At 37.7% G+C, this 26,410-nt stretch overlaps 1 protein-coding gene across 2 annotated transcripts in view; it reads left to right on the top strand.

Annotated features, from left to right (window-relative positions):
* Window positions 1-26,410, top strand: part of pcdh17 (protocadherin 17) — a 56,851-nt gene that overhangs the window by 17,071 nt on the left and 13,370 nt on the right. Inside the window, exons 3-4 of one of the 2 annotated variants that reach the window (XM_055044848.1) lie at window positions 7,156-7,214; window positions 7,357-7,529. In XM_055044848.1, coding sequence (XP_054900823.1) covers window positions 7,156-7,214; window positions 7,357-7,529 — 232 coding nt within the window. The remainder of the gene's footprint in view (window positions 1-7,155; window positions 7,215-7,356; window positions 7,530-26,410) is intronic. The other variant, XM_055044849.1, reaches the window with a different exon arrangement.

Raw genomic sequence — 26,410 nt, forward strand, 5'->3', positions numbered from 1 at the left:
ATGGAGTTCTTTCTTAATTACAGCAGCTGTGCCACTAAGCACGCACAATGAATTCTACTTGTTTGTTGTTTACCAGGATGTCAAAAGCGAGGCCTAATTATACTTTGTGGTCATTGAAAGTGGCTCCATATTAACCATGAATACTGAATCAAGGAATTAATCAGCAAGCAGGAAGTCATATCTTTTATATAGATTAATAAAAAAGTCACCTGAGTGCTTCCCAGCCCATTTTAATAAAGGAAAAGGTACCATTCCCAACACATGAAGAAAAAAAAGGGATACAAATCTCTTCAAATGATGAGACAATGATTTACAAGGTATGAGTGCCGAGTAAGATTGAATTTGCCAGCTTTATAATAAAGGAGCTTCTTACAAATAGCCTCGAGGTAGTTCTATAATAAACACAGACGATACTTTAGCACCGCAGCAGCTCTAACAGATGATTATTTGTTTGTCTTTATTTACTATGTCTTGTGTTAGATTTGTTGCGATGTCAGATTCACTGCAGCTAGTGATGAGTAGCAGATAAGAAATTGTAAGAAGGATTTGTTTTAATGACTCATTTCTTTGGGTGGAACGAATAATCAATATTTTTTGTTACGGTCTCAAGAGATGTTTTATCATTACATCGGTGATAGTTTCACATCATTTTTCTCTTGCTATACTGAGGAGTTATTTTCATAATTTGCTGGTATTGCAGAGAGAAATCTGGGAAACATGAATGTACCTGTCAAATGCCAATGGGAAAAATAAAAATTTCTATAATAGATACATACAAAGGATTCATTAATGTACATATACCAAGTCTGCTAGAATGGAGTTTACATCAAATATTGGCTCATTTGTTTTCATTAGCGTAATAGTAACTTGCCACATATCACAAACGTTGTGATAGAAAGTAAGGCTCATTAACTATTTTAAGTACTGCACTACAGCATATCATTCTGCAGCTGCACGTATCTGTACATATACTTCCCTGGTATCAATAATGCCAAATCATATTATTGTTATTTTCCAAACCTTCCAGAAACATGCTAGATTGCTTTAAAGAACACATTTTAAGATTTTCCAGGTTTTCTGAAGGCCCCATGTGATTTAGAGGACTAAACCTACAAACTAACTGTTTTATTATAGCTGTACTCAAAAGCTTGCTGAGCATGCACACTCGATTTTAGCTCTGCCTCATGTCATTTATGTAGCCGCACTTGTTCACACTTGGGAATTACCAGTTGAAGTGCTATTTTGGACCTTTGTCAACAGCACAGCTCTCCCAGGCATCTTAGAATTATGCTTGAGGTTGTGTTTGAGGTTTGCTGACATGTAATAGAATTGAAACGAGGAGAGAATATTGGAGCACATTCAGTTTTTTTCTTCATAGTAACACTTGTTACTTATTTTGCAATTGTTAAAAATAGGACTTTTAAAAATGTGGGAGAGCTAGGCCCCTCTACATTATTGCTAGAATGTCTTCAAACTTTTGGCTGTTGCTATACTTGATGTTCTATTAATACATGTTTCACTGATGTTGTGGGGTTTATTTGCTTTATTTATGTGTAACACCACATGATATGAGGCTTTTGTTGTTTTGTCATTTACAGTGGTACAAGTATGAACTACTTTCTGCTGTAGTGGAAGTTTGTTTAGCCTCCTGTAACAAAAACCCCCAAGGCAACACATTGGCAGTGGAACATCTTCATATGCAGCCCATAAAAATTCCCCCTTTCATCATCATCACACTGTTTTGCTTAGCCCAAAGACTCTCTCTCCTTAGTCAACATAGCTTTAGGTTGTAGCTACTCATCAATTTTATCTATGGTATAGGCTTGGTGAAGTTGACTAAATGTTTGCTGTTACTTTTTCTGGGTAATTTGCTTTTAAAACGCACTCTGACATCGTAGGGCTAAACAGCATGTGAAAGACTTGTAATGATCTCCTCAGAGCTGTATCAGTGTAATAAATTTAAAGCCACTTTCAGACATTCCCTGCTTTCCATCAAATGTGACAACAAGCAAATGTGTTGGTTTTATGTCTGAGTGAGCACTCAAGTGCTTTTCCACATCAGTGTACAATGGCAACTGTATCAGTTTAAATTAAATGCAATTTATTGTGTTTAATGTTTTGTAAATGTGATCTACATGCATGGACATTTACTGAGAGGCATGCATAATAGTTGATATGCTTTTTTTTTTTTACAAAAAAATATATATATATTCACTACTGTTCTTTATTTGAGAGTGGTCAGACAGGACAGTGGGAAATGAAATATTGTATAATTCAGTCTATCAGAAGTTCTCCTATATGTTCTTCTCTATCTGCTTCTTGTTTGTCCAATACTATCGACTTTTAAGGATATTTCCCATCATTGCTTTGTGGATGACATCCAGTTCCAAATTAAGTTTTGAAACTACACATTTTACAAATATGTTAGGATTCTCTTAAAAGCTGGATGAGTGAAAGATTTTATTTTTCAGTTGAATGAATTAAAAACTGTCGTATGTTTGAAACACTGTATATTTTTCACTATGGTTTCTAAAGCACTTTGTATTTTTTTATCTTGAAAGGTTCTTTATAAATAAGATTTTACTTACTGAATTAGTTACTCCTGTCCATCAGAACTACTTAGACCTCTTGTGTTTACTGGCATCATTAGGACACCTTTACTTGTCAAAAATTCAACTGGATCACTTCTGTTCTGAGTTATTTAGAAGATAAAACAAGATGTTTATCAGGCCTTAAGTTCACTTACGACCATCGATTTGATGGTCTCTTATCTCAAGGAAGATGTTTAAATGCTAATTAGATTTGATCACTTAAAGTTGCTCCTCAACCACTAGATACTCTATGTGGTCCGATGGATTGTTTCTCCACCCCTCTGTTCTGAATTATTTTAGCATCCACCTTTTACTGTTTCACCTCAATTTATTTCTTATTGTTTTATCTTAGTCTCAGTATGTTTTTCATTTTGTCCTTTATTTCTGTCTGACTGGTGATGATATACTCTACAACCTTTTTTTTGCAGAGCTGAAATATACTTTTTCCCCAATGTGCAAAAAATGATAATAATTATATATATATTAACACGATTTCTGGAGCATGTTCAACAGTTATTGATGGTTATTAAAAATGAACTAAAATTCTCAGAATTAATAGAAAAACCCTATTTTTATTTGAACACATTTATGAAAAAAAGTCCTCCTCATGGAAAAAAAATTAGAAACAGTTGTTTTTAATTATATCACTGTTGCCAAACTTTGCCTAACGATTCCTAAAATATAAATGTAACTGAACTTTCTTTGTGTTGTGTTTAAGTTCGGTCACTTTGTGGAGGAACTTTTTATCAGCATCCGTGACATCTTGTTTGTCATTATTTAAATAGGAAAGACTCAATAACATGCAATGCAGGTAAGAGACTTTGTTTTGAGTTTCAAGTCACAAAATGACTGCAAGAAAATACCAAACCATATTAATTCGAGAATGAAGTCAACAAAGAACAAGTATTGAAGGTCTCTCTCTGTGTGCTCTGACCTTGTGTATTGTTACAGGAGAAAACTATTTTTTTACCTCTGTATTTTACCCTCTGCTGGATCTATGTCTTCATACTAAACACTAGATGTTTTAATATTTTTATGCATGATTACTTTGTGCAATGAAAAATAATAATTCCTTCCTTACGGTCTTTACTTGTTTCCATAAGGAAGGAATTGGCACCCACTTGTTTTTACAAGTGAGTGTCAATACATGTAGAGGTCACTGTATGCTTTCCAGAAAGACAGCAAAGGAGAAACGCATGAATCATACCTCTCAGAATAGGTGAAGGGGTGTTCTCTTGTTCGTTTGAATAAAAGTGAGCGGTCCAATGATGTGTGAAAAAGAAGCTGCAATTTGTCCTCGCTCACCATCCCTGTGTAGGATATCAAATGCACACTGAAAAGGTAGCAATACACAAATGTAACCACACAGAAGCAAACAGTAGCCGAGAATTCACCACTATGCCCCGAGAGGAGAACAGCACTCCAATATTCTCGTCCCATTTGTCTCAATCGGCCTGCTGTCTGGGCGGTCAGTCTTAGGGGCCTCAATGGGAATACAGAATAGAGTGCAGCTTTTTACACTTACTCAGCCTGGTTGTGTTCAGTATCCCTGTGACCTTTGTGACCTTGCTCCCTGAACTAGATACAACACATCATTTACTGGACTTCAGCATCACTTTCGGAAAATTCATACACACCACAAAACGAGAACAGCCTTTGCCGTTACACGAACAATGTGAGTAGAGGTGGATTTGCTGGATTCATCTTTCATTGAACAGGTTCTTCACTTCTTTAGCTCTTTACTGTAATGACTCAGATGTTCAGTTAGTAAGCAAGGGAAATCTTAAAACGAGTTTTGGCAATTCAGGTTTAGGTACATGTAGCATTGAAAGTAATAATACCTATAATGCAAAGGGAATTTATGCAGTGTCCAGTTTATCAGGCTGCCTCAAATTATCCTGTATTTATTGTAGGCTCTGACTTTCTCAGCGGAAAGCAGTTCATGCTGCCTGTTATCGACCCATTAATTGGAAAGTGGCCCATTGTAGTGAAAGGGCTGGGTGGTATGGTCAGACAGGAAGAGATGGAGGCTTAAGATCACCCAGAACTCTTAATTGGCAGGAAAGAGGTTTCCATGAAGTGGTGTAATGTGTTTTTTATTGGCTTGTGTGCAGTGAACGGCATGGTACTTTAAGTAGAGGCATGTTTTTTTGTCTGTTAAGAGAAACTACAGGTGTGAATAGCATTCATTGAGACTACATGTTTGGATTCAAATCAACTGTAACTGTGGACTATTTTATTCAGTTCTCAAAAATGTTTATTTTTTCCTGTTGTGATGAAGAAATCACAGCATAGCAATAGCAAAAATCATTTTTGAGTAATGCTCTTTTTACGTAGCAGAATTGTTTGAAACATATGTCCAAGGTTAGTTGTACAGTCAAAATAAGTACAGATGGGACACATCAGTGGAAAAAGATTTTAATCTTCCCTTTTCTTTCTTTCCAATTTTATTTCAATTTATTTCATTAAATTTTTTTTTTAAACTCTTTTCAGCCGCTCTTATCACTTCATTGCAAAACGATTTCAAACATTCCTTCTTCTCTTGCTTTATGGTCAGATTCCAGTCTTTGATATATTCCGTGGGTGTTTTCTTTTAACATTGGCAAAGGCTGAAGTGGAATAAAATGTTGAGGAGATAAAGGTGTTTGCAAAAGCATGGAAGGTCAGAGTACTGAGGTGGCCTGTCTGACCTTCACACACCCTTTTTTCATACTGAGCCACTGCAGCGCACCGATGACATTGAAATACTCTATCGACCGTGAGTCAAGCTGTGCATGTGAAAAAGCCTGGCACAACGACGCATTACTCACCAAACATGACATTTCGCCGCTATGAATTCTAGACAGAGAGTTGTGCACAACATAGTGTAATTATTTGTGTTGCTGTGATGAATGCAGCTACAAGAGCATGAAAGCATTTTCTCTTTAAGACATTTTCTTCAATCATTCCTACCTCTACACAAGAGGAAATTGATTATTCCCTTGCAATAATCAGAGCTAAAATATGCTGGTTAAAAAAAATGTTTTCATAAAAAAAGATCCTACATCTTTTGATAATGGGCCTATATTTTTGGCAAATGCCAGTAAGCACACTGCAGTGTTTTTAACCTTTTAACTCCTTAACATGATTAAAAACTCCAATACATTGTGGCTTGGTATAATTACTAAGCCAGTGAGACACACTGGGGGTAAGATAGAGTGCTTCGTTGCCGATGTGATTGATCCACTCCGTAAGGCGGTGCTCGTACTGTTCCAAAGATTAGGCATTTGTGCCATTTATGCAGAGTGCCTTGTACCAGAATTACATTACAGTTCTGCACTTTGTCACATATCAAAATGTTTCCTAATGTGACTGTACAGAACATGTAAAGTCTTTTCCTCATTATCTGACATCAAAATCAGACTGAAGTTTTATTATTGTGTTAATCATTTCCCTTGGCTATATACTATTGATAACAATGATAATCTACTGTAATATTTAAAGCTCTTACCACATTTGTTAGTTCAAACAATTATGTCCAAATATAATCAGATATTCTGCTATCATATTGCTCAAGAAGGAGATACTTTCTTTGTGTAGTAAAATGTACATATCAACTAAAGAAATAAGCCTGGATAAAAAAATAAGCCATGACCAAGTTGGGGACAAAAACCTTAATGTTTAGAGACAATGAAATCTAGAGTAAAGTGTTTGGCCAATTTTGGAAACAATAGCTTTATATGTTAACATATCTTTTAAGACGTTAAAGCAAAAGTGGATTTTCAAAACGAAGAATTACCCTAAACATACCACCAGCTTATTTAGAAAGTGGCTTAACAGAATGACCATCACAAATTGCTGGTCTGAGTTACAGATAGTGTGTTTCCATTGAAAGAACTTTAATTCGTTTGATTTGTTTTGAACACAACTTGAATATTTCTAGGTATTCTCTGTGTTCTTATAACAGCGTAAAGCTCTATCTGACATTCCCACCCGATTCCTCATCATCCATCTTCTCGTGATCACAACTAGTCGACATGAAACGTAAGAAAGTCATTGCAGATCTAAGAATGGACTGTGTAATAGTCAAATATTTGTCCCTACTATACAAAGTCTTTTTATTTTCTAATATACTCGTGAGTGAAGAATGAGAAAGAATATGTTGCATTTAAGAGAGTTAGTTGTTCTCTAACAGAAACAAGGCTGAAATTACATTCTTATTCCTGTACAATTTGTACTGTAATTTAGCTAAAAGATGTCTAGCCAACGGCTCGACACCACAATTACAAAGATTTCTATTTTCATCAAGACAATTGTCCTTGGAGTCATTGATTATCTGATGTCTGCCAGACCTGATGTTTAACTGTGTGGTTTACTCTCGAATGGCTAATTATGCCGTTTCATACGGTTAGTGAAATGTTTAAACCTTGGCAAAGCAAAGTGCACGCTTTCATTTCCTTTCAACTAATCTGTCCTGCACCTCACAGTTCTGCATAATTAATTGTATGTCTTTGGAATTCTTGTTTTTACAACAGAAAATGTTTCTCATTCTAACACTGCATACTTTATTCTCACTTTTCCACAGACAGACAATTTCCCCACTGAACCTAATTATATGGGTAGCAGACAACAGTTTGTTCAAAGGTAAGAACTGGAATCTATAATGTAACTCTTTTCAAGTCATTACTGGTTACCAAAAAGTTTTATCTAAAAGTGGTCATACTGATGTATCCAGATCTACTGTTTTTCTTTTTTTTGTTGTTGTTGTTGTTGTTGTTTTGTTTAGTAGTTCAACATTCAAAGACCCAGAGCGAGCCAGCCTCAGAGACAGCGGCCATGGTGACAGCGACCAGGCTGACAGCGACCAGGACACCAACAAAGGCTCCTGCTGTGATATGTCTGCAAAAGAAGCTCTCAAACTGAAGGCTGCAGGTGTGAAACCACCACCTTTGGAACAAGGTGAGCCGTCCCTGGCAAATCTAAGCAGACAGGAGAAGAAACTGCCAAAATAATACAATTAAACACATATTTCTTTTGTTCTTGCCTAAACACTCCTTGTATGAAATCGCATTGGTCTCCTTTATCCACTCCCCTCTTTTTTCACTGCACTCTGCATACAGTATGGACTGGAGGGTGTGACTATGTGTGCATGCTACACACGTCCTCAGTTTATCAAAGCAGACAAGCCCATTATGTTTTTATAAGCTCAACTACTTCTGCTTCTGCATTTAGTCCTCTTTCTCTGAGCTCCCATCTCTGAAACTTTGATAATGGAACATGGAAAATGACTTAGCGAGCGGCAGGCGATGTAGCCTTGTAGTTTGGTGATTAAATATGAATAATTATTCTAAGCACTGTGGGTCGGGCAGATTACATATGACATGTGTAGAACAATAACTCCCCAGATATGAGTTGTTGCAGTCACCCCCCGCAACCTCGCATGATTAGTGCATGGTCACAGAGAGGCAAGAAATTTAAGATTATGCATAGAGTAGAAAGAGAGAGGAAATGGGAAAGGAGATACAGTGAATTTCTCTCAGCAGCTTTAACCGGAGATTTGCTTTGGTGCGCACAATTACCCGCTTAACATAATGGAAATACTCCGGGAAACACAAATTTGCTAAAACATCTACACTAAAAAAGTTTTTATCTTGCTGACAGGATCCTGAAGAATGGTCTTGTGTACTGAACATGGATTCTCTGTAATGGTGCTATTAATCCTGGGAACAGAAGGGCTGCTTTACTCCGTACGGAAGGACAATGAAAATTTGAGCAACACTCTGTGCTGCAATATGCGAGTCTGACAAGATAGCATTTTTTTCCTTTTCATTGATTTTAGAATTAAAAAAAGCCACACATGTTGGCAAGAGAAATTGGCCAATTAAAAAGCTCCATATGTTTCTCATTTTGAAAATGTTCTCATTTAATTGTCCATGAGGGACCAAAGGATCACATTCATAAACACGAAAGCACGTGACTAAAGACTAAGTATGCAATTTTAGGTATTTGGTAGCTGTTTGATCTCTGGTAGATGCAGCATGTTTATACACTTCTCTGTGTGAGGTCTTAGAGCAGTACAATTTAGTTCTTGAACAAAACAAAATGTGCTCACACGCCTACATGTGCACGCACTCACACACATGCACTCACAGACCACAAGTCCGGAGGTGACGGTAACTTATTGAGGGTGTAATCTGTGTTTACGGTTTTTTTCCCCCTCCTCCATGAGTCTCGTTCCACTTCTCCCCCTCTCCTTGTTTGGGGTAATCGACTGATGTGAGATTAGACAGTTAACCGACAGCAGCCGGCTGTGTTTTGCCAATAACATAGGGGTTTAGCTAAGCTGTGGGGGAGAGAAGAGGCTGTGGGCCAATGCTGAAGTTACTCTGGTACTACACTAGCATATCTTTATCAACTTTCAAAACCACTCGTTGAATGCTCAATGATGTTATCTTAAAGAAAAATAAATATCATCATATGTTCTGTAATCAAGCTACATCTTGTAGAGAAAGAAAATTAGACTTTTCCATGTAGTAATTTGTAGTATGATCACTTAAAAAAAGTTTAATGCACTGGGATTTGTTTAACCCACATGAGATAAACCCACACAAGTGTGGATACAGCATATTGTTCATGAAACAATGGTCCAGTTTGTTTCCTCAGATGAAAACAGGTTAAAAAAAAGCTTGACACTGGTCAGTGTCCCTGAGGTTCCTGAGGTTGTTTTCTTACAGGGTTTTTCTATACATCTAATCACTTAGTGTATAGTCCATGGGTCTTTCTTTACAGCTGCCTCCCCCCACTTTTCCCACTCCCAACTTTCATCCTTTATCCCATCTTAAGACTAGTTTCCCTCTAAGCGTAGTCCTCTCAATTACTCTGTAGCTCTCTTTGCTTTTCCGTCAGAACACTGTGGCCTCTTTCACTGGTTCAGAATAAACAGGACTCGCAGTGCACAGAGCATGTAGTTCAAGTCCCAATTAATCTCCACCTCAGTCTCAGTTTTTATCCTTAAAGAAACCAAGTTTTTCTTTATTTTCACCTTAATTTTACCATCCTGGTTAGGTTTTTCTTTTAATATCTGGATTTGTGCTGCCCTCCAGTAAAAGTAGGTTGAGTTCAACAATCTCCCTCCCTTATAGAATAGGTTTCTTCTAGACAACATAATCTAGATATCTTAGCACTGCAGCACAGTCTCAAATTGATTAATTAGTCTCGCAAAATTGGTTGCAATGTATTAATTAAGCTTAAGTATATCAAATGCATTTTTGCCAGTTTTAAACAGCGATTAATTGATGCTCCAGCGCGCCTGCAGCAGACATTAATACGGTCTTGTCTGGCTCGCCGGAGAGGTTGGCAGCACATCGCTCGCCTCTGTGGAGATGACTGCCACAGTCGCTATCATGAACAGACAGTCGGCACTGGTGTTGGGAGATGTTACCCACTGATAGGGCTGTCCGAGCAAATGGAGAGGGAGCAAGAAGAACAGCGGGCGATGAGGGCGGGGGGTTGGAGCACAGAGAGGAACGGACAGTGTTTGAGTGCACCACCTGACCTTTCCTAATTATCTGCAACTGGATTATGATAATCAAACAGCCTCCTGCTTTGTTTCAGAAAAGGGAGGGATGAGTGGGACAGGGAGGGCATGGGGGTGTGGGAGGATAATGTGATACTACAAGGACAGTGTGGATACTGTGAGGAGACAGCATGAGATGTGTTCCTATGACAGCACTGTGGAAGGTGATGAAATTGAGTTTCTCAGTTATTTGTGGCTTGGTAATAGAAATATCCACCTGCACATTTTCCACCAGCTTTTGAATTGATTAAGTAGGGGAAATGCCATGATTGGTCAGTTGTTCTCACACACACAAATGCTCCCTTACAGTGATGTCTATGAACACACACACAGACACACATGCACATATAATGTAATTCATAAAAAAGATAATGGTGATGGCATTATATTCAGCTCTTACTTGCAGAATGAACCTCTAAATTGAAGTTATATAAAAATGTACAGTTCTATTTATTTCTGTGTTAAAAGATTAAACACACATTTTTGCAATGTGTTTTTAATGTTTTATAGAATACTTCATTGCTTTATGCGCAAACTTAAAGCTATACAAAAATAAAATCAGACATTTTATCTCTGATGGATCCTATAGGCAGTGTCTTGTGCTTTCTTTTGAATCTGAGCTGTAATTGCAAAAGATGGATTTTAAGAAAACAACATAATACTGAGCTGGCAATATTTCATATCAATGTACTTCTGCGGGTGATGTGTGAATTTCCATTTATCCCTTTACACATCAGTGTTTCTAATTTTATCAGTAGCATTTTCAGCTGAATGTAGTAGCCCAAAGCAACAAGCGCAGCAGAAAAGTTAGCAGCCTATCAAAGAGGATTTCACACAGTGGATTTTCCAGACCTTATTGTGGTATTAGGATGTTTTCAAGCTAAAGAAGGGCTCAACTCTGTGTTCTTCTGAAAAACTATGAATAAAATTGAGTCCACATAATTGACTGTGCTTAATTAAACATTTTCTCTTTTAGTCATTGCAAAGACAAAGTAAAAGAAATATTCTGACTTAAATTCATCTAAAATATTAATCCCATCTTCCCTTGAGGCAACTTAATCTTAAGACATTAGCACTACAGTACCTTTCCTGAATCCTCACCATCTCAGTCTTCCTTTTTTTTTATGTTCAAAGCAATTAATTTTGAATTATAGGTGAACCTTTGATTAAAAAAAATGTGGTTGCAAGATTAATTGACTGGTCAGAAGTCAAATCTGATGCCCTTTTCAACCATGTAGCCATGACAACTCCTTTCCTACTCACCATGGCCTTTAATAAACCTTTATCTGACTGTTGGAAAAGTGGATTCCATTGAATATCATTCATATTTCATGGTCAGATAGAGCATTTGTTGTACGAATGCTTTTGGATCTGTATTAAAATTATTGCCATGTGCCATTTTGACACGTAAAGCCTTCAGGACAGTACACATTACAGTAGTGGGTGAAATCAATAATGCATACTATTTTGATGTGTTTATGTTGAGAACTGCTCTTAATGGGCTCATAGAAAATGCTTTCGTTTGGGCTCACCAGTCATACCAACTCAAAGAAAATTGAGTGCAAATTTTACACGGCTATTTTCAGCTCTTTCTTGCAGAATTAACCTCTAAATTGCAGTTATATAAAAATGTACAGTTCTGTTTATTTATGTGTTAACAGATTAAACACATTTTATGTGCAGGTGGATATTTCTATTACCACGCCTTCATTAGAGAAGTATCTGTGTTTTTGTATTTACATAAACATTGTCAGCTGCTCCATTTGAGATTTGTCAATAATGGTTTGATTTTATCAAACAAGTTCTTATCGTTCCAATTTACTTAATCTGGATTCCCTTTTAGGGAAAAAGTGTGGTTCATAGTGAATGTTTTGTCGAGAGAGTGGAAGAGAGAGGCAAGCTGAAAAGGAACAGGGGAAAAAACAGTTCAGACGCTGCACAAGTGAATTCTGAAGACAACAAATGAACAAAGCAACACGCAATCTGGCTGCTGAATGACAGGCTGCTTGAAGACGCACATCTTCTGAAACACTTCCAGTAAGCTTTGAATCCAAAGTGGCGTGATCGAACCATGGCGGCACCAGGATGTGACTCAGTCATATCATCCGGACAGGGAGGCTGACTTTTTGACATTTACTCATCTGATGAAAACTTGAAAGCAACAGTTGCCTCTCTTGTGAGGGTCCCTAAAGTGACGGCTCACTGACACATAATAATTCCTTTCTTATTGCAGTTATTACATCCATCATATATTTCATGATTTTATTCAATATATGTGACACTGTGATCCATCACATTCAAGTTTTTTTCTTTTTTTTTTTTTTGCATTTTGTTAAAGAAAACCCATTGATAGATAGAAACTTCAGGGGAAAGATTCATGATTCACTTCTGCAGCTGTCTTGCACCCAGTGTCTACTTTTATTTCCTTACTGGATTTATGAAGCAGGTTGCACTAAATACCTGAAGATGGGAGCTGGTAATGGAAGAAATCTGCAAATATCATCAGGTCACTGTAATACTTTTTCCAGGCACAAACACAGTTGAAGCTGGAGTGATCAAAGAGAATTTCAAAAGATAGTTTCTCGTTTTTGTTATTCAAATTTCAGCTAATAAGGAAATGATAATTGACCTGAGAAAGCAAGACTAAAATTTTAAAGACAAATTGTGATTGAAATATTAGGGAAGAATGGCCTACATCAACAATTGATGCTGCAGATTGTAAAAAAAAAAAAAAGTGGGATGACGCATTAATTTACCCAACTCAGTTGGAGATAGATAGAGAGGGAGAGGCTGTTTGCTCTGTTTGGTTATTTTAGATACAGATCTGCCTTTGTGTCCAAGTTTATAATCAGTCACCCAGTTTAAGGTTTGATCATGTTTAGTACTTAATTTAACCTTCTTGAATTTGCTCCTGAGTTGTTTGTCACTTAAAAATCGATAGCAGCATCAGCAATAATTTCTCAAAGAATGGAGTTAGAAAAGGCAACTGTCAACAAAATTAACCTTCATGTTCAATGAACAGTCAGCTTTTCAATGCCGAAAGCAAAAACATTGTGTTTATTTTCTCTTTTGCAATTAGAGCAGTGTTGCTGTGTGCTGGTTCCCATGCTAAAATAACTGTTCCACAGGTTAATGGACAAACAGCTGCTAAGAGATAGGCTTCATCTGAGAGCACTGTAATTAGTCAGCTTACAAATATTGCTCCAAACAGGTAGCATATGGAGGAGTCATGGTTTCATGTGATGCCATCGCATCCGTCTGTTTAAACATGATTAATTTAGGCCATCAGGGTGTGTTTACACCCGTAGTTCCAACCAGATATGAAGGTGCGTCATTCCAGTGATCCTCCTCATACCAGCACTAGCACAATTCGGAGCGCTTCTGAGCTCCCGTTTTCCTGTTTGAACTTTTCTTCAGAAATCATTAATGTAAAAATTGGAATTGTTTATAGCATCATCTAATGAAGTCTCCATTGTGATTTACCCACCAAAGCCACCAAAGAATGGTTGTAAAAGTCTGCAGCGTGGCCTTGGGGAGTAGATTAAGAAAAACAAGCATCATCCAAAAACAGCAGCCAGCAGCTTGTGCTTCTTCTGTTTGTGCGAGCCATTGGGCAAGGAGGATTTGTCTCTTAGACTTTCATCTCTTCCTGTCCCTCATCTCCTCAGCTTTCTGCGGTCTGTCCCTGGCCGGGCCGATAGCTTGATTCATTGCGCCCTCACCAACTTACTTTTCCTGGTGGGGAATATAAAAGCCATCAACAGTCTGGAGTTCTCCAGGATGCATCACTCAAAGTCAAATAAGATTTGTGAGTGTTTTTGTGCCATACACATGTGCCAGATCACCCCTATTCTTAGAGGATGCGGTGGTATCGCACAGCAGTGAGACGATTTGCGGCTAAGCTATTGGAATCCTGCGGAAAGCCTAAAATCTTATGGGGTGAAGGGAGGGGAACTATCACAGTCTGAGGATTTCTTCCCTCTCATTACGGAAGATTTAAAGGGATTAGTCTATTTTCTTTACCACACAAAGTTTTATTAAATCCTATTGTTATGATTGTGGTTTATAAAGAGTAATGTCCATTCTTGCGTCCTTCCTCTTGTGCTTTGTGGGAAGCTATTTCAGGCCAGACCGGCTGTTGGGTGTGATATCCACCTCTAAATCTCAGCCCGGCTGCATGGCGGATCACCCGCAATCCTCATTCAGCCAGTGTAGCCTATCTCAACTCTAGTGCTGGAGAGGATTGATGAATATCTCTGACTCTTACCACTTAGGCTGTAAATCTGTGACATTATCCCTTTATTCTGGTAGCAGTAGCAAATAATTACACAATGTTTATGGGAGCAATGAGCGAGAACACCTCTTATTTCTTCCTAAGTGCCCTCATAACCTCTCTACACAGCATGGTTGAACTTTTCACCTTTAAAAGTCTGCCTTATATCCCTCTGAGAAAGGTGTTCACCTGCATCTGAAGCTACAACTGCTTACCAACATCAGACCGTCTTCAAAAATGGCAAAGTATTATTCCAAGAGTCTCATATTACATGGAAAAAAGAAAGCGCAAATCCAGTTGAACGCAATGAAAATGTTATTAGAAGCTTACTGAAAAATTTATGTCTGCTAAGGATGAGGATTAGTCCAGAGTCCTAGAGATTTGAGGGTAATCACTCTTCACCCATCTTGTAAAAGCCTTTATCCAGCATCAGGACCAGTAAAGTTCCAGTGATATTGTGTAATCATTTATTTACTTGCTTTTTTTGTCAGTCATATCTCTTACAACTTGCAGGACCATAAATATGGATCCCGGAGCTTTTCTCGAGCTACAGATTCGTCATCATTGTTCTTATCTCAGGTCCTGCCCCGTGCACAAATTTGCATGTGTTTGTTTTAATGCCTTGTCTGTGCGCAGTAGAGCTCGGAAAGTGAGGCATGGTGGTTTGATTAGTTTGCATATTTTATGTTTACAGTTTATACATGCTGGCTGACTTGTTTGCTGTAAACACGCTAGTAACCCACATTATCATGCAGAGAATATGATTCAACTCCGCTGAGTTGACTGGAAAAGAAAACAACTCCACCAAACTTGTTTCTACGCAGATATAAAATCTCCCTAAAGAGTTGTAAGAGAGAAAATCCAGTGTTTATCAGCTCCATCATCATGATAGGCATGTTTCTGTTCCCAGTTGTTCCGTTTGTAATCACATGATCAACACCCCTAGATGTATAAATGAAATTAATTAATACTATGTAGCCGAGCCCCATGCCAATGCAGCCTCCTTTTCTTTCCCTCCAGGAATTAATTTCTGGATGCAAGGTTTTTTTTAATTTTGTGAATTCAACTCAGACAATTAAAGTGTTATCATAGCTTTTAAATAGAAGTGCTTAAAAGACAGCAACTATCGCAACTCAGAATGTGTTTTATAAACAGCGAAGAAGCCCATTGAACAGGCAAAAACGGTGCTTTGCAAGGTTGAACTTTCTTTTATGTGTGTAACTGAATCAAAGCAATAGCTACTGCAAGCAAGCTGGATTTGAGAAAGCCTGAGGGTTAGAGCACACATTGTTTTATATTTTAAGAAATGCTACATGATATCAGGAAAAGTGTGATTGCAATACTTTTATTGAATATTGTAATGGCTTGTTTTTAGATACACTTTACACTGGGCTGCGGTTGCCACTAAATACATCTTATATTGCCTCGATCTGTGTACTTGTCATTAATGCCTCCAGTATTCCTCTAACCTTCTTTCCCACCTTTCTGCCTTTCTTTGCTCCTTTTTTCTTTCTGCATCCATTAAATTTCAAGTAAACCCAAAGCAAGTTTTATATAGATTGACAGACGGATATAATTAAGTGAATCAATCTACATTGGAGCATCACAGCAAAAGTTGTAATGCTGCACTTGTGAAAAGTAAGTCTGTTTTGCCTCACTTTGGTACTCAGACAAACCTCTGAGAGCCACACTGGAAACAAAAAAAAAAAAGAAAAGGAAGAATCTTGTTATAGCTACATTGACTATACCTATATTTAACTCTATTTTTTCTTTTTCTTCGTTGTAATGTCTCCACTACTATTTGTGAGCTAACATCTAGCACACCACCCTTCATTGGTACAAATAGTACGGGGGGACAAATACATGTAAAAATTATGTAAGGCAATATTTTGAGACAAAATGTTGCCTTGCATATATTTAATTTATTTTTTATATGTATGTAGATTTAAGCATTTTTCGGCAAGTATTTAACTCTATAATTGATCAAAAATACAACTAACAAGATAAATGAAATTATATGCAATTCTTTTAAGTTCATGGGTATTAATTGGAAGTAGTAAACGAGCGATGGATAGGTATAGAATGTTGGAAATGCCAAATGTAAGTTTGTTTTTCCAAGCGTCTGAGTGTACGTGTTGGAGAACAGCAGTAGAATTGTTCCAGTGTCTGCTCTCAGTGGGTGAAACATGTTGCCCTGCACAGCAGTAGGGAGGATACTACGGAGCAGATTATAATGATACAGAACATCGTCACTCCCTGGATCAGAGCCACTCCGTAGCCATCTGTCCTCTGTCCACGGACAGCCGGGCATTTCTGTATTTGTATTTGTGTGTATGGCTGTGTGTGCATATGTGCATGTGTGCGAGAAGTAATTCTAGACATTACACGTGCTGTTTTACATATGCTTTGAAAGCCTCTTTTACTTGCTCCCTATCGTTGTCCAGCCATGTGCATGATCATTACCATTTCTTCTAGTACCCAGTTTTTCAGCCAAGTTAAAATTATATAGTTTTTTTAATTATTTTTTTTAAACTGACTCTCTCTTATGACCAGAGAAACTCTTCTTTTCATTTTCTCCACATTGCCTTACATTATACAAAAATCCTAGACATTAATTAGGGAATTAGGACATGACAACTCTCTAGCACTTCATTAAAGAGCTCTAACTATATTTAGAGTACAACCTTGCACTGGTGCTACAGCTGCTCGGTGACCTGTTAGATTCTTTGACCTATAGCAGTGCCTTCAGGTAATGTTAAGTGCTTTAAGCATATATTGAATATTAAAGTGGAATTATTATGTTTTTCTGCTGTTTTACACAACCTATGAAATATTAGAGGCTAAAGTCAAACTAAAAGCTCTGCCCCACAGAGAGGAACAAGCTATTGTCCTATGCAAAAAAAAAGCAAATGCATAATAAGGACCGAGTCAAAGATACAGTCATAGAACAGTGATAAATTAGGTAATGAAGCCAAACTCACAATGGAGTCTTTAAAACAGATAATAAAATATGAGAGAAAAGAGTTATGTTTATACTTTAATCTCAGAGTCATAAAACTACATGAGGGATTTAGATTTCACAGTATCTCTCTCGGTCCAAATTATTTTAATTAAATTTTTTTATGTTATGGGATTGAAATGAACATTTTGCCATTTCTACAATCTCTAGGTACTGTGTTATAACATTTTCTTGTACGCAGTAAAATTGAGAGAACTTGGACTCATACTTTGGGTTTAGAGTTTCAGAGAGGTTTAGAGAACCAGACTAATTATAGCAGTATCACAGTAGTGTGTGCTATCTTACTCCGAGTAGAACAACTTCAGAGTCTGGTTGCTAATAATAAGGTTATGGGCAGGTTGAAGAACTTTCTGTGTTCTCTAGATTCACGTTTGAAGCAGAACTCAGCCGCCAAGATCTGAAAGCTTGTTAGTAGGGAAAGAAATAAGTGACAAAAATTCGGGTTAGTCAGATATTCTGATGATTGCAATGCTAGGAAGGAAAAAATATATTGGACTCTCAAGAACAAAACACGAAATTTAATAACACATGGAGACATCTTGAAAAGAGGGGATTTTCATTAATTGTGTAATTATGTAAAATCAACTTCTTTCCAGCTTTATATCATTTTATAATGTCATTCTCTCATCAAAGACATGCTCAGAGTGTTCCTTTGATTCTTTCATGCGTGTTTGAGAAATCCTTGAGTCTCTCCTGGCAACCATTCATGGTGCCTAAGCTTTGCTCAGACAAAGTGGCATCTATTCACCAAAAGCTCCGCCTTGGATCATCTGAACGTGACAAAGGCCAATTTCAAAAAGTGAGATATGGTAAAATTTCTTTGAAGTCAATTTTGGTATTTTGATATAATTTTCACAACTGTAAGTTCCATATTTTATTGTGGTATAAAATGGAAATTAAAATACATAACAACCCCTTTTAAATACTCAGTTTTAAAGACTTTTCAAATAGTGCAAAATATATGAGCTAATCCACCAATGACTAGTTCATATATTGTTCCCTAATGATGGTTGAAATCTCATCCTTGCTTTAACACAGATATCTTTTTGGTACTCTGCACCAACAAAGATAATTTTCAAAGACTAAACCCACAAAGTACATGGCAATAACACTCCTCTCTGTAATGACACCATTATGTTAAAAATTAAACAATTTTGAAATGATGAAAAATATAGTCAGGCCTTTCAGGTTGTAGTGAAAAGGAAACATGATCTACAAAAAACCCATCTCATATCTTCAGTAGTACAAATATCTTTTGCTTATGGCCAAACAGCTGAGGAGGCTTTTAGTTACTCTGTGTGCAAGACTTGCAGGAGTTTTTTTTTTTCTTGAAAAGGTGACTCAGATTATGTGTGTGTTTATTTACTTATGCTGATCTGTGAAACTTTACCTCTAAAAGTTTCACAGATCAGTTGAAGCACCGACAGAATTACATTGAACAAAATTACACTTGCTCTGAAATCAACTTGAAGAATAGATTATTTATTGTATTCACAAGGTCATTTTAGTTTGCAAATTGCCACACATAAATGTTTTTGCTTCAAAATGCATATCTAGACCCAGTTTAGAGGTCCCATCTGTTAAAATCCTGCTATAATTAGACAGTTTTGTATGGATTTGCTGGAGCAGCCACATGCTGATTGCTGTAGTTCTGCTCACGATATTATGTGCTGAGTTCCCCCTATATTGAATTCCTCAACGTTATTAATTACAATAGTAAAAATGACAGATTGCTTGATCAATTCTGTGCAGTCAGCTACAAAGTGGAGAAATTGTTCAGCTTTGATTATGTGAAAATGAACTGCCGTATGAAAATTTCCCGAGACAATGAATTCAGCACAACTTCAATCACTAAGATGCAATTGGAAGGCCCCTCTGTCTGCACTGTTTCCACGCCTGATGCGAGTGAATATTTGTGATGCCCTGGGGCATTGTTTCCCCGTGTTACACTGCATCAGGAACCAGAGAGACAAATGGCCCAGGCCTGTCCAAGACATCAGGACTTCTTCTCAGTTCAACCATAACTAGTAATGTCCTTTCATCCACTGCCTGCAGTGCAGTAGATAATGGAGTTTTTGAAAAAGAAGAGATGCTAAAACAAAGGGGGGTAGAGTGGACTTCATGACATGACAGTGGATGGGATGATCGCAGATGAAACTATTTAGGTATTTCATCAATCTGAATGACTTATATACATCAAAAGCACCCAACTCCTAATTAGGTTTTAAAATATGATATCTGAATAAGAGGGTCAGTATGGATGAGCATGACACCAGGCCAGCTTCATTGCACATAGACTTAACTAGGATGGCATCTGGCACCCAACGGTTATGAAGACACCAGTTCCAATCCAGATAAAAAAAAGTCAACACATACAATGATATGACCTGCTTCAGTCTTGTCCCAATCAAGAATATACCTCTATGGATTGTTAAAAAACCTGCCTTGATGTCAAAATTACACAACAGAATAAACTTGTGCTAATGCATGGTAACTTAACATAAAGCAGACAGTGGCAACATAATAAATTTCATTAAATATATCTATTTCACTGAAGCTTTGCCACATTGATAAAGACTGAGAGCATGTACATGTGAGTATACGAGTATGGCGACAAGGAGTGTTTTTCCCCGATAACCTCAGTTTGTTACTTTTTGATCCTGCTAAATTAAGATAACGGGCTTGGTTAATTAAACTGTCACATGGCAATACCTTGAGGAATTGCAAGGCCAACACAGCGTTAATTGGGTGGCTGCTATTGTCCCTGTATTGCCTCCCTTATGCGGGAATCAACCCCACACAGGGGAAAAAAACACTTTCATTGCCTCCGGTGAAGGACAGAAGAACTTAGGAATGATTCATATGATGTAGAAACATTTTGAGACAAGTTCGGAGTAATTGCTGACTGAAGTTTGTTAAAAAAGAGCTTTGCGATTCAATCTAAATACTTAAAAATCCCTTAACACATTTTAACGTCAAAATGTAATTTCTGCAGTTTCCCTGTGAAGCCGTGAACACCAGATTAGGCCCACCACGACTTTCTATCACTTCTGAAGTTCACGTTAATGAGAGTAAGTGTAATTTTCTGTACATTGTAGTTGTTTCTGCATTGAATTAGTTGATAGTGCCTGCAAAGCCCCATGGACGATGTCAGCAAGCTTAGGATGCATCTGTAATTACTAGCAGCCAATAAACAGCTGACCTCACCAACTCACCTCAAAACACTACAAAGATCTATTACGGAAATTTAGAGGGTTTATAGTGTTGGAGTGATGGGTATTTCCACCCCTTACGCAAACAACATTAAAGTAAATTCATAGATTTTTAACACTACCGATTTCATCAACTTACTCCTAATGACTTGCTCAAGATGTACTGATATTTTATTGCTTCTTAATTAGAATGTGAATTTTTAATCAGACCTAATTCATTAAACATTTTTATAGTATATTCTTGGAGCATTTCAGTCGAACACAAACATCATTTATGCATTTCAGGGAATAAGTACCTCTGAGACTGTCAGGATTTTTGCCATATTTTTACAAGATGGCTTGACCACTTAATGTCTGTTCTGCTGTGATGTTTATGAATCTATTGTCCATCTGTCCCTGAAGGTGATCAAAATCTGCCGTGATTAGCAAGTGCGAAGTCTGGGTAATGGTCCCCCTGCCGTGCTGCCTCTTATCCCCTCCCAAGTGCGGATCAAAGAGGATGAAGTTTTGAGCCTGGGGATAATCTAGTCCCTTAGATTGTGATAATGCTTCTCAGGGTGATCATGTGGATGAGAGCGGGTCTCGGCGTGCTCACAGTAGTGTTTTTTTCTTTTTTTTTTTTTTCATCCTCTTGAGGTACTTGTCAGCGTGTTGGTGCTCAAAAGACAAATGGCAGACAATAGCAGAGTGAGGCAGTGAATTAGTACATGTAGGGAGATGGAAAACACACTTTTGCTGTAGGTGTATCCAGGCAACCACATCAGAATTGATAACGTTTTGCATTCATGACAGATGATTGCTGCTATCTTCCTTTTCCAGCTTTACAGTGATGAAATATAACATATTCTAGCTTAGTGTGAATTCAAAAATGTTGTGAGACTATAATTTGAATAAGTACTGTTATAACTGGAAATGTTTTTACTATATTTTGCTGACTATGATTCTTTAGGTGAATTACTGAAAAATTATGGGGTACATGGAAAATCTTACACAACCATGTATTTGTAAAGAAAAAAAAAACATCATATGTCAATGTGTAAAATATCAAAAAAGTAACAAAAATGAATTTTGCTTGCTTGTTCTCTAGTTTGGAACAAAATAAATAACCTCTCCCTTACCCCCTTCATGTAAAATTATTTTAGTTACATGATTTATAAAGGTTTGCTTTGCTTTCACTACTGCAAGATTTCAATATGACTCAAGTCTGGCCTGTAGCTTGACTTTCCATAGCTCTCCCCATAGCGTTTGGTCTTTTTTTCAGTCATTCCTTGGTGAATTTGCTAGTGTATTATTATCCTGTTGAAAGGTCCACTTCCAGTTCCAATTTTGACTTTTGGTGAGATTGACTCACATCTTCCACAAACTCTTTGATATGATGCAGAATTCATAGTTGGATCAGTGGCTTCAAGCTGCCCTGTCCCGGGGGCATTGAAACAACCTCAAACCAGAACTCTTCTTCCTCGCTCTACGCTTGGTGTGAGGTTCCACTCCTGAAAAGCCATCTGTGACCTCTGCCGTGTGTCTGTCGCTGTGACCACACAGCCTTTCTCTTTGCTTTTCTTCTTGGCAGGTTATTTCAAGAGGGCATTCATTCATTTAAATATTCATTTATGTATTTCAAGGATAAATGTCCACCACTTTGTTTTAAAATTCCTTTTCAAACCGTCTATGCATTCGCTTTAATACCATTAGCTACAGAATCTGCGAGGAGACTTCCAGACTCCTTTTTTGCATTAAATAGTCTCTTCTCTTTATCCATTTTTGCTGAGGCCACCATTCCATAAATTGGCAACCATTTCAAATGTGTGCCATTTGCAGATAATCTCCTTTACTTGAGGATGATCTTTTTGTATATAATTTGAAGGACTTTTTAAATCGCTTCATAGAATACAGACATCGGGAACTTTTTTTGAAGGCCTTAGATAACTCTTTACGTCTTGACATGATGAGATGACACACTGGAGCACCAAAGAGAGCAGCAGGTCATACACGTCAGGGGTTTATGGATTTGAGAGTATGGTAAATATTAGAGAGCAGTTATGTTTGAGTGTTTGCTTGGGAAAATATAAGAAGAATCCCTTCTAGAAATATACAGGAGTTTCTGTGTAGACACTGATTTACAATTTCATTTGATATCAGACCTGCTAATTCCAGTTGTGACAGAGTTTTTATTCTTTTTATTTAAGGGCTTAACAAAAAACTAGTAACAGAAAATGATGGAATAACAGGATCACTGAAATTAATGCATCATTGTTTTTTAACAATTGACTGAAAGTGGTGGAAGTTCTTTGTTGTGATTAATTTAATGAATTAGAGAAATATATCAGATTTTTTAGCATTTGACTAATCAATCACCAACAGGAGACAATAAATGATCAAAGATTCATTCCTATCTTTGGTAGGTTGATCGGTCCATCTCTCCTCATTTCAGTATGTACAGCTTGCACACCTTGTTTACTTCAAACTATTTGTTTGAGAAATATTAAAAACAAACAGTTTAGTTGTGTTTGTGTTCTTTTGTTTTTCTTTCGCCCTGTTGACAGTCTGTGAAATGACAGTGAGCTTAAGCTTTGCTCAATCTCATTTTGGTCTTAAGTTCCCTGTTGTTCCGCATGATCTCTTCCCACCCTGATCTGTGTCTGGTGTTGGTGTCCAGCTGTTCTGTCAGCACGACAAGTGGTTCAGGGAACTCCCTCATTGCTCACTGACCAATCGCAAGCACACCAGAATGCTGTCAACGAGAATTTTCCACCCAGTGGTTTGCATTTGTGTGCACCTGTGGTTTCAGCCCGGAGGACAGGGGAGGGAAGAAGGCAGCGGGAGAATGGTGGCGAAGCAGGGCACTGGGGTGGAAAGGCAGTCGGAGTTGGGATTAGGCTATCCCTCTGTCTGTAAAGATTAAAGGAAATAGATTCACAGTGTGCCTCCTCCCTCCCCCGTTTTGTTGTGTTTTCTTCAAAATGCATCACGGGACAGCTGAGGCTTTGCATATTTATAATTTGCATGAAGTCATTGGAGCTTGGAGGCAACTTACGGTCATATGTGCACGTTTGCATGCAGGCATGATTGCGTGTGGCCATGTGCTTTGCAATTCAACAAGAGAAATCAAAACCTTGACCAAGCAATCAAATAAACACGCCTGGAAAAGCCTGCACCAAATCCATGGAAATCTTAAATTACCTGCACATTTAAAATCCTTGTTACCCAAAATTTAATGGAATGCTAAAAACAAAACAAAAAAATACCCTGAAAGCCTTTACTAAGGTGCAAGTACAATGTATACTGCAGTACAGAGCCTACTGTGGAGAGTTACTAGAAGATACTCATTCTCCACTGCAGTGCTTTGCTAGCCGAGTTGTGAATCTTATCAGGCAGAGTTGTGGGGGATTTTGTTTGCGTGTGCGCGCGTGTGTGCATATGTGTGTGTGTGTGTGTGTGTCCAGGCCCCTCTGGAGTCCATTAATCCCAAATCTAACAGACATACTGCAGAAGCAGCCTTTGATGTGTACTGAATCCCTTGCTGGAATATTGGATGCAACTTCTCTTCTCTGTTTTTTTTTTTTTTTTTTGCTCTCTCATCGGCAGTGCATTGTTTTGCTCTCCCCCCATGATGCTGGTGCTGTCCAGCAGGACAGGTGGCAGCCGTGTTAGGAGTTTGTTTACGATTCAGGTGTGTTCTCGCCAGTTCTCTGATCTGTAATTTTACATCTCTGAGCTCTTTTAATCCCATTCTTATCTTGTGTAAGCCTTCTAATCTTTGACCCTAATCTTAAACCGCTGAATAGAATGGGGCAGTGTGGATTGAGGGGAGTTGTTTCTCTCACCTTCAAATTCAATGCATACATTTGTCACAGGGAACCTAGGCGCTCCAGTCTTTTGGGTTTTTGCCTCTCAAGCTGAGTTTGAAATGTGCCTATAGCTCTATATTTATATTTATTTAGGTTTTATTGCAAGAGCCTGGACTTGAACCCTGTGAGTTTTAAAGCTTTGTTCACAACTAACCAGTCTCAAGCGTAAAGCAAATGGAGAGGCAAAGAAAGTATAAATGAGATAGTGAGATGGAAAATGCATTTCTATGTGAAATGATTAACCACCACCCCTCCCCCCAACGGGTGCACTAATAAACTGTTATTGCATTTCCGTCAGTTTCTTTTAATCTAATCATGCACATAAACAGATGAGTGATAGCATTACTGTTTGCGTATGTTTACCCATAACAGAGACATAGGCGGCCATTGTCTAGACGGCAAACACTAATTTGGCTGGGACACAGAGGAACATCAATGCTAAAGCAATGGTGCTGAAACACTAGGCATGTGCTTTGGCTTTGCACTGAAGGGGAGATTGCAGTGGCAGACAGACGGCGATAGGAGGAAAAGACGGTGCAGCAGAAGTAGTGGAAAGGTTGGCAGAGCTCACCGTGGCTAATACATCCAAAGTGTGTCAGTTAGCTCTTTAAATGTGTTAGGCCCCGGGGCTGAGAAAGCCAACACCATCGACTCAGCCCACCTCACTCCACCTTTCCACTTAGCCTCTGTTCAACACCCGCCAATATCCTTAGGGGAGTTACACTGCTGTTCATTGGCAAAATTGATCAAATGCCTTCATGCTTAAGTGTACATTTTTCTCATTGCACTTATTAGTCTCACAAGTCCATGTTGTGGAGGATGAATTTAGAGAATTGCATGCCATGTATTGTTGTGATGCATGGCATGCAAGTATAGAGATGTTTTGACTTCACACTGAGCTCCATGCTTTGACTTCTCCATTACCCTATTTAACAACCAGTAAGCAAAGGTGATGAAACTATGTATGCATTCATATGCACCTACATCAGTCTTTTTAGGTATCTGTTAAGGTATCAAACTCTAGTCATTGAGCAGTGTTTAGATATCTCAGTTGAACAACACATATGAATCAAATTTCTCAACTATTTCCTCAGTCAGCTTTTTCCTTTTCTTCTTCTTGTGTTTTATGGTGGTTAGCAGACCAAACACGATGGTCCATTATCACCACATAAAGTAATGTTCTTCAGAGTCCTACTTATGATGTAATTTTTTGATTCAGGCGGCTCTTTAGGACTGGAGTTTGGTATCTTCTAAGTACTTTTTTTAAACCTCATTATGTAATGCACTAATGCCAATAATGAAGAGGAGCACAGCCACTGTGTACAAATTATTTGCCAAATAGTTGGATTTTATGAAAAGTGTAGAATCCGTAAGAAAAAAGACATAAAGTAACTTTCAAAATGTTTTATGCATGCTTTCTCTTTCATATCAGACACTTTCAGAATGTCTGATTTGAATCATTTCTTAAAACTATGCTTTTTCTGTGGCTGTATTATTGACCAAAATTATCCGTACTATTACATTATGAGTAAGACTGTGAAGAAGATTACTTTATGTGGTGACTTTCCTACTTTAAGTCTTGAACTCACTCTCTCTCTTTTACATATTTCTTCAGAGTAAAAGTAAAATTAAGGCTTTGGGGTGGTCAAACTGTCCTGACTTGACTGATAGAAAATCTTTGAAGGGAAATAAAAAATAGTAAGATGGTGAGGACAGACCACCAAAGATAAAATGTCAAACTACAGGTGGAAATCTGAAAAGCAGTTCAGCTATTATGATAATTTGACAGCTGTGATGCCTATAAAGTTGTTTTTTTCCCCTGATTATTTAAATGGGTTTTACATTTAACATTAAAAAGTATATATATATATATATATATATATATATATATATATATATATATATATATCTA

This window comes from Poeciliopsis prolifica, unplaced genomic scaffold (genome assembly GCF_027474105.1).
Source record: "Poeciliopsis prolifica strain line A6 unplaced genomic scaffold, Auburn_PproV2 SCAFFOLD021, whole genome shotgun sequence".
Classification (NCBI taxonomy): domain Eukaryota; kingdom Metazoa; phylum Chordata; class Actinopteri; order Cyprinodontiformes; family Poeciliidae; genus Poeciliopsis; species Poeciliopsis prolifica.